The sequence below is a fragment of the Gavialis gangeticus genome, unplaced genomic scaffold, assembly GCF_001723915.1.
Source record: "Gavialis gangeticus isolate Ggan-Ray unplaced genomic scaffold, GavGan_comp1, whole genome shotgun sequence".
Classification (NCBI taxonomy): Eukaryota; Metazoa; Chordata; order Crocodylia; family Gavialidae; genus Gavialis; species Gavialis gangeticus.
The window spans coordinates 29,719,847-29,729,531 of record NW_017728993.1 but is presented as its reverse complement, the minus strand read 5'-3'; the positions used below and the strand labels follow the sequence as shown (position 1 = coordinate 29,729,531).

General features: G+C 38.5%; 1 protein-coding gene across 9 annotated transcripts in view; it reads right to left on the bottom strand.

The window, feature by feature from the left end:
* NEXN (nexilin F-actin binding protein) overlaps window positions 1-9,685 on the bottom strand; it is a 40,387-nt gene that overhangs the window by 3,997 nt on the left and 26,705 nt on the right. For 7 of the 9 annotated variants that reach the window (XM_019501486.1, XM_019501487.1, XM_019501485.1 and 4 more), the window contains 3 exons: window positions 9,011-9,199; window positions 4,020-4,217; window positions 2,314-2,535 (listed from right to left, as the gene is read on the bottom strand). In XM_019501486.1, coding sequence (XP_019357031.1) covers window positions 2,314-2,535; window positions 4,020-4,217; window positions 9,011-9,199 — 609 coding nt within the window. The remainder of the gene's footprint in view (window positions 1-2,313; window positions 2,536-4,019; window positions 4,218-9,010; window positions 9,200-9,685) is intronic. The other 2 variants (XM_019501489.1, XM_019501493.1) reach the window with 1 other exon arrangement.

The following is a 9,685-nucleotide window of genomic DNA, read 5'->3' as shown; positions in this document are numbered from 1 at the left end:
GTGGTGGGTGGGGGGGGGGGCGGGGGTCTTAGATGTCCTTTTTCTCTTCTCTTTTCTAGGTAAAGCTTTTAAAACTCCAACAAAATCCCTTTTTTACACTTCCCAAGCTTCCTGTGTTTTGTGACTATCTCCATGTTTTTCTATTTCTAAATAAATCCTGCTTGTTTTACACAGCTGTTGTAGGGACTCTGTTCCCTCCATGAAGTATTTGAAGGACTAGCCTTAGGAGATCCTAACTTCCGTAGCTTTCCCTGCTCCCATCAGGCTATACTTCTTTTAACCAGAGATAAAAATACAAGATAGATATCTTCCTCAAAGAATACCATCTCTCCCCCACTGAGATCATGTACTACTACTTTTGCATGGCTTCTTTTTCCATCCCAATCCCTTCTTGCTTTCCATTAGTTAAAAATGAGTTGGCTTTAATTCTGTTTTTCAGAAGCCATTCTGGACACTTAGTTCATTCCTAGCCAACTCTCCTATATGAATTTATCTTCCCCTCTTGTTCTGAGACTGAGGAAATTTTACCAAGCAGTATGTGATCATAATGAGAGAGGTTTTTGAACGGGTTTTTTAGAGGCTACAAATGTCTGCTAATGGTCAACTAGTCCTTAAAAAATAAACCTGTTCATAAAGTTACCTACCAAAGGAACAGCTTGTTTAGAAAGAGTTATAAAAAGAACATCAGAGACAAAAGGGGACAGCAGAAGGAAAGGGAAATTATCTGGAGAAAGTAGAATAGTTCAAAAGCAAAATAACTCAGTGTGTGTTTTTTGTTTTGGTTTGCTTTTTTCATTTGCTATTCAAAAATTTAATTCAAATGTGAACTGTCCTAAATTGCAACATGAACAAAACCTAAAACTAGCTTGGTGTTGACCGGGTTTTTTATGCTATAGCTTTGCATAAGAGATGTTCAGGTACAAGTGCATACTCTGAGACCTAAATACAAAATTCCAGTACCCTCCACATCAGACCTTAAGGGGCCGTGCTACTTAAGCAGTTGGGGCTGCACATAGCACAGGCCATGCCCCTCTGCACGGCATGCCCTAGCTCACACTTGGGAATGCATTGCATGGCCCAGCCCAGCCCTTGTGACAGACAAGAAGCAGAAAGCAGAGGAAGGAACGGGAGCCTGGATACCTTTGCTGCTACTGCAGTCTAAGCAATGGGGAAAGCAGTTGTTGAGTGGGAGCCTGGGGCGCCACAAGTTAAGCCCTCAGTCACCAGGCTGCCAGTTGTACAGCCCTGGATTAAAAGAATGGGTACAATGGCACCCTGTAAGGACTTTGAGGTGGTATAGAACTGATACAGTACTGTGGCTAGTGGGGAAGGGCTCAAGCCTATGTTGACTGCTTCAGGCTTCCTATGCTGCTGCACCTCCTCAGGTGATGGATGTTCTGTGACAAGAAGTAGTGCCAGCTTCTTGATCGACAGGAAAAGAAGAGAAAGGGGATCCTTTTGGTGCCCTACTCTTCTTTGCTTTTCCCATCTCTACTTGCCCACTCTCTGAAGGTAAGGTGCCTTGTTTTGGGGGGCCCCCTCCCTCTTCAGAGTAGAGAGGGAAGTTGGGCTGCCACATCATGCAGAGCAAGGGAGGAGAGTATGCAGTAGAGCAGTTCCTGTTCTTTCAGTGTCCCCAGACTTGGAAGCTCCATTTCTTCCTCCTCTTCCCCGTGTTAAAAAGTGGCCTCGCCCATCTCCTGCAACCACCTATCAAAGAAAACTGCTCCTGTACAACTGAGCTTCCCTGCTTCTGCCCCACACACAGGAACCTTGAAAACCTAGGCAGGGAACCTTGCAAATGAACAAGTCCCTGGAGTACACTAAGAAGTCTATTCCCCCAAAGATATAATAGATTAAACATTACTTAACTTGGATAGTAAGGAAACAAGGCAGTTTCATAAGAAAAGCTTATAATCTGTCAGTTGAGGCACAATGGCAAACCAGCTATGGTTTTGATATTTTGGTTGTTAGTCTATCATTGAATGAGTTTGCAGAAGGGGAGGAATAAAATGTGTGGACCTAAGCACAAATCCATACTTATTGCTGACTAGCTGATGAGAATGGAGTTGTGGTGGTTTCTGGCAATGGCTAGGAATGTCCTGGGACAGTTGCTACAAGAAAAAACATCTTGGAGGGAATTACTGTGGAAACAGGAGGGAACAGTGTTCATGTGAAGGTCATGAGATACACTGAATGAATTCTCTAATGCAACTTAATTGAGGATGGAAGATATTAGTTAGGAGTTTAACTATGAGGCTGTAACAACCTATGACAACATATTAGCACTTGTCTATACTGGCTGTAATTTACCTCTTGAAATTTCTCTGCTTCCCTGTCTCTAATTTCCTGGTCCACTGCTCTTCTTCTAGCCCGCTCTTCTTCAATTTTTCTCTGTATTTCTTCTTCAGATAGCTGTCCAATTTTTTCAAACTTGCTTTTTAAGTTCTTTGCCTGGATAGAGCCACTTCTCTTTAATTTTATTAGTTCTTCATATTCCCTGCTTAGCTCAAAGATTTCTGTTTCTTCCTCTTCCTGTTAAGAAATTATATCATGCTTAAGACCTTAAAAAAAACCCAATCAATTGAAAAACTACAAACAAAGCTGACCGTTAAACTTTTTTATTTCCTTTTTGAGGGGTACTTTATACTTAATGTAATGAATGAAACTTTCCTTAAAGCTAACAAAACCAGTCCATCAAAAGATAGAGTGAATTAAATTTGTCAGTACAGGGACCTTTTCTCAATTCTTTCATGTTCCTGCACACTAGGACTGGGACTGAAACCACAAGTATATTTCTTATGGTCCAGTGAACAGCCACTCAATGAGTAACAACTTCTAGTAGTTAGACCACACACAACTGGTAACTTAGCATTCAATCTCTTATCAAGAATAATGCTGATTAATGCAAGATGTCATTAAAAAAATACTTTCCTAAAGAAATCTGCTTTAAAAATGGGAATTATGCTTTCGATGCTTTGTTTTTTTTTCTATCCCTTTTCTAAAAAAGGGTTAAGTTCTTTAATATATAATAAAAAGAAAACTATGGAATCACTTACCCCTCCAGGTTTCCAGTGAAAATACACATATTGGCAGTAATTCCTTGAAACAATTTAGGACTGTACAACTAAATCACTTCCCTTATTTTACATTTTTTGTATCACTTATTTCTCATATTGACCTTGGAATATTTATCTTGGTGTTTCTCCAACATAAGATTCCACGCCAAAATTGAAATTTAAGTCTGGACTTATTACTCCCCTTGAGTCTTCTAAATATGAACTCAGTAGCCTTTGTATCTGCTCGCTTCTGAATATTATTGCCACCCCGAAGTGTGCAAAAACCATGTAAAAACTTTATTACAGTATCTGAGCCACAGGCAACATCACACAACATAAATGAGAAATGCAAAATAATGCAAATGCCTTCACACTCATGAAAGCACATTTTCCTTCTGGTTTCTTAGCATTTAGGTTTCAAACCATGAGCTTTCCTGTGCCATCATGTGAAGAAGAAACTTTACAAAGATATTGCGATGTTAATAAAAGAGTTGTAATCTAACAGCTAGGACTTTACAAAAATAAAATCAACACTGGAAAAGTAAAAAGTTGCTCTTGATTTACTCATAGCAAAGTTGTGATTTTCAAAAGTTCAGGTGTAATGTTACAAAACAGCTTCTTAGCAAAGGATGCTGTGAAGCTTGCAGAAGTTGCTGAGACTCTAGATAGGCCCCCACAAGTCTCAAGGTTCTGGACTTATCACCTGGGGATGGTGAAGCATATTGATAAATACATTTCAAAATGAGAGGGAGAAAATATAAAAAGTACTAGCTTTTTTTTCCAGTTTCCTCTTCCTATTTTAAAAGCAAGGCTATTTAAATTAAGTACCAATTACTCTAAATCCTAATACCGTTTTAATTTATAATTTTAAGTAGTATATTAACATAACCATTTAAGCCATTATCTGTTGCAGAGGGAACCCAACATGACTTTTATTTAGTTATTTTGCACAATACAAACCTCTCCCATTTCTCTTCTAAGCTGCTCAAATTCTTGCTTCTCCATTTCCAATTTTTGCTTGCGTTCTTCTTCTGTGCGTCTCTTTTCTTCTTCCATTTTTTGTCTCAGTAACTCCTCAAAATTAATTTCCAGTTTACCTGGTATAAGAGATTCTTGAGAAACTGTTTTAAACATCTCTGGGGATTCATCATCCAGTACCTGTTGGAAATAATTTTATCAGAACTTTGATACAGTTTAAAAGATATTTGCACTAAAATTAGAACTCTTTGGGGATGTTTGGATACACAATTTGAGAAGCTGTGAAATAAGATGTCACATCTTACTACTTTTTATAATAATATACATGAATATGAAAGGCACAAACCTCAGATTAATTTAATATTAGTGTGTAATTTTACCATTGTATTTTTTTTAAATCTAATGGTAAAAAAATCTTCAGAGTATTGAAGAAGCAGTACATGCAACTACAACCTAAGCTGTCAAGTAAACATTTTTAGTAACCCCTCTCTAGTGTTATGCGAGGGAAAGTTGCTGAAAGAGCCAAAAACAACTTGCTTATAAAAATTTGGAGAGGTTGCCTGACATTTAGTTCATTTTCCCCATCTTTAAGTAAAGTGGATAATTTATGCTCAACTACCTCACTCAGGCTTGTGAAGATGAATTTTCTAAGCATTTAACTTTTAAAAAGTGCTGCATAAACACTGTCATTGCTTTTTAATGTTAGTGTACAGACTCACTTAACTCTCATTTCTAAACAAAATGCATTTTATTACCATACTTTTCCACACATCTCACACCCTGGAATATAAAACACACCTTGTTTTTTAAAAGAAAAAAATCTTCCAGTTGTGAGTAGCAGCTGCTAGGGAGCTGAGTGCTTGTTGTCCTGCTCCCAAGGAGTTGTGTGCACAATTTATTTTCACTTTTGCCCATAACTGGCAGAAACGGTCCTTATCATATTTCTGATATATAATGCACACTCAAATTTCTAGCAGCTAAGTTTTAGGGGAAACGTGGATTGTGTGCATATGAAAATGCCCTTAACGCTGGTATGTTCCAGGCTCACCCCACTTCATATTTCTGTAATCTACAAATTCAGATCTCATCTCATTGGGAACAGGGATGATTAGAGAACAAGTGAAAACAGAGGTCATCCAAATAGATGAAAGCTGAGCAACTGTAACTCATCACTATTTACCATCCCTGCTGAGTCCCAACATGGTTGTACAGCCATCTGCCTTTGAGGTTCAAAACCTCTGCTCGCCTAAAAGTGTTCAAATTCACAGTAAGCTGGGAAACCCACCCCCACCACAAGTCTTTCACAAAAACTAAAGAAAGTTTAGAAGCGGAAACAATGCTTCTGTTTGAGAAAATAGCTTTTCAGATAAAACAATAGCATTTCTAAATTAATTTTCAGTTCACTTTTCTAGCTCTCTGAATATGGCATAATATCTAGTGCCTTTTAACTTCATCTGGAATCACTCTTCTGCATCTTCTCTTGCTGGTCTCCCTCTTCCCTATTTTTTTCCCCGCCCTTCTGAGTACTACTCTTTTTCCCTCCTATGTAGATCTTTGATATGGTCTTGTGAACCTCCCTCTGCTCTCGCTCCTAGGTCTTCAGGTTGCCATGTGGCCAGCCTATTTGCTAAGATGAACCAAGTCAGCAGGTGACAAAGACCCAGGCATAAAATCTCAGTCTCATTTCATTTAATGAAAACAAAATGTGACTGTCTCAGCTACTGGTTGCTTGGCCTTGAAAGAAAGCAAGCAAATAACCACATATTAGACAAGTTAAGAAATGTAAGAGCCTTTTTTTGACATTTTGTTAGACTTCCAGTATATCTGAAACAACAAACATATGACCTAAGTGAATAGAAAGGGCAAGGGTTTGACAGCAATCAGTAGATTTTGAAAGTATAGAAATAAAGTGAGAAGGGTATTGGCTGGAGCTCCAAATGCGCAATCTGTTTCTACAACTTCAAAAAGAAGTCAAACTAATGGGCAATAGAACAGTAGTATCTCCGTTACAGACCCAACAAAATCAGCAGAATTGCACTAGATCTGTGTTTAGCCCAATGTGTCCAATTCATCAAATGTTCTGTTTCACATTTTGATAGGTCGGGCAAAATACTCTGTTCTTATTCTTAACCTGGGAAATAAAAAAAAATGTTCTATAAATCGCCATACTCTCCAGTACTTGTGGAGTCTAAATGAACCAATGAGGTAACATCTGAGGAAGAAGAGATTTTTGGATCACTTTGCACAAAGCATCTTTCTCTTTGGCTATTAAATAGAAATAAAAGGGTGAGGCAGGAGCCTGAAGGTGACTAACAATGCTGGAGAAAGCTGGTGCGGTCTGAGAGCGCAAGATCCTTTGGAACAAAGGTGGAGAGGTCTTACTCTAGCTGCAACTCTTAAAAAGCAAATCGAGATGCAAGTGGACATAAAGGGTGCTTACAGATACAGGGAAAAAATGGTGCTTACAGATGTAGAATAAAAACGGCAAAGCACAGCACGTGCTCAGAAGAGGCACTGCATTAGTTGGACCTGGCTCATATATATCGGGCACTCCAGTGGGGCTTTCTGGTGCTTTTATCGAATAGCTAATTGAGTCAGCTTTAGATGAAAGCACCAAAAAGCCCTGCTGAGGCATCCAATCTGATGCTGTATAGCTGGATCAAACTAACACATTTGCCTCTTCCAGTAAAGCACTGTTTTGTTTTGTTTTGTTTTTCATATCTGTCGGCACCCAAAATGCTACTTAGATCATTTTTTAAACTTTAAAAAAGTCTTAATCTGGTGGAAGGGAAAAAGGTGAGCTGGAGGGAGACAGGTGGACCTGACCTATGTTTAAATTTCAGGTTCTGTGATTCTTTTAAAATGAGTCTATAACTATGAAAGTACTTATTCTATAGGAAGGTGCATTTACTTTTTAATGCACCTTCCCCTTAGCTTTCAAACAAAAAGAGAGGAGGTGAAAGCCCCACCCAGGGAGTTGAATAATTTGAATACAATTGCATTTTTAACTGTGATCCTTTCAGCCACTTTGGTGTCTAATTGGTGGACCAATATATGGTCCCTAATATGTAAGGCAGTTTTGGGAATAGTTTGAGTGTAAGCTTTGGCTAACTGTAATCTTCAGGGCTTTCTTTCTCTTATCCAACTTGAAGTATTCACATTGCTGCTATAACTGACTGTCCCACAGGAAAGCAGCTTCACTGATCTGTTGCTCTTGCTAGAACTAGTGCTTTCAACATAAAAGCAGGTTCTATTTTTATTCTGCTGTAGCTTTTATCAACACAAAAAGGATAACACTTCCAAGGAAATAATGGCTGCAACTATCCTTTTAATCGCCCGCTGTGTGTTCACAAAAAGTAATCCAGCTATGCCACAGCAGTACTCAGTGTTCATCTTATTTTATCTTTTCACTTCACGTCTCACTTTTGCCCTTTCAAGGCTGAGTATGCCTTGCAGGCCATCTACACGTCTGTTGCTCAAAATGCTTTTTTTTTAAATTCTCTGGCTAGTCTATGGGTAGGCTAAACCCCTGGTCTATGTTCTAGTTTTTATTCCTGTTTAAATTGAGGAAAATATTGGCTGTAGTGGTCTTAAAACAGGTTTCATACAAGAGCTATGATAGGGATAATTTAATTCTTTGAATTCTGGAGGTAACAATTTCAATATGCAAATAGCACAAGTGTTTCTTGTTAAGACTACAGTTGAGAACATAGGAATTGCCACGTTCAACTAGACCAGTATTATATTTAGTTCAGTAGCAGCTGCTTTTCAGAAGGGGTAAGACACATACCATACAAAACAACTGAAGAATAATCTGCTGACGTGGAAAGTTTTTCTTAATCTCCAGTAGTGAGAGTGGCTTTGGCCCAAAAGCATGGAGGGGTTATATCCCTTCTGAAACACTAAGTTGCACATACTTTTAATTTGTACAAATAGTCAGTGTTTTCCTTTTTAAAAAAGAATAGATAATTCTGCAGTGACAACATCAGAATGGAGCTCTCTGCCACACCCTCCACAGCGGGATGGCTTTACAGACTTTTGGTGAAATTGGAATAAAATTTAAAATATTTTATGTGGGTCATCTCTAAGGAACATGAGTTTGATTTAATTTGTTTTCTGTTTGATGCTTGGCTAATGCATCATCACAGTAAAGACCATGCTCTTTCTGCCTTTAGTTGTCCTAACTGATTTGCCTAAAATATACGTCAGTAAAACTTGGTCTTGCTGTTGAAACTTAGGGCACCTATACACGGGGATTGAGGCTGCTCCGACATGCTGTAACTACAGTGTCAGATCGGACTTGATTAATCCGACACACTGTAATTACCATGCTCCAGCAGACTCCAGCATCACGTGTATCAGCATTCCCACGCTGAAAAATGGTGGCGGGGGTACTTTAAAGTTCATTCGACAAGCTTTAATTAAAGCACCTCTGCCACCATTTTTCAGCTCCGGGCCACTGATACACATGACGCTCTGGGTGTTTTAGTGGCTCTGCACTCAGATCCACTCTAATTAAAGTGGCACCCCCTTCCTCCTGCTCCCAGAGCATGTATATAAGGCCCTTAGTGTGGCCTTAGAAAGGAGTATACATTGGAAAAATAGGAGCACCCACAAAAAGATACCTTCTCTTCTATGGGATCTCTATAATGTTTAATTGTGATGATTCCTGTTTTTCACATTCTGATATTATGGTGTAATATTACTTGTTGCAAACACTAACTTCAATGTTATTTTAAATTATGAGGATTTATTTTCTAGGTTGGCTATAAGTTTTTTTTTGGGGGGGGGGGGGGGGGGAGGTTGTCTCTCTCTCAACTTGTTTAGCTATCAAGATGGCTCACTGCCTGATATTAATTGAATTTATGAAGCAAGTGAAAAATACACTCCTGAAGAGCTGTTATGATGTTATGCCATTTCCAGAGGTGTACCCTACTGGCAGAATTCAGAGATTAAAAAACTCCTTATCCTACCATAGTCCTCCTGGCTTCAGCAAATGCCCTTTTCTCTTCTTCTATGCGTCGTCTTGCTTCTTCTTCTGCTTTCCTTTTTTCCTCTTCTCTCCTCTGTCTTTCTAACTCCTCAAAACTGAGTTTGAGTTTACCAGGACGGAACTCTTTGATAGAACTTTCAGCTGCTTTATCATATCCTTCATCATTTGCCTTAAGGAAGAAAGAATTTAGAAATTCTTTCCTATCAGAATTTTGTATAATAAAATAATAATATTCTAAAAAACATTCTTGATTGGAATTTTCTATGGTAATTTTTTCTTACGGATAAAAAATTCTTAAGAATAAAACGTCTTGGGTTTCAGCCACAGGGAAGAGAGAAAAGCTCACTCTAGGACATGTGTAAACCTCAAGTCCATCTCAAACCCTATACTCCTTTCCCTTACCCTGCTCACCTGAATGCTGTGGAGTTTAAGGTGCTCAGTTAAATTGTGGATATATTATTTTATCTGATGGTAGTTTAATAATGTACGTTTATGCTGCAGATACAGTATTGCACTAGCAGAATGTGGACTTGATTTATGTTTTAAGGGTAGGATAATTGTGACATGTCAATTTGGGAGAACTGTGACAATTCCATTTAGGGAACAGTCCTAATACTTTGAGTAGTAAAACATATATGGCTGTATTGATATTATG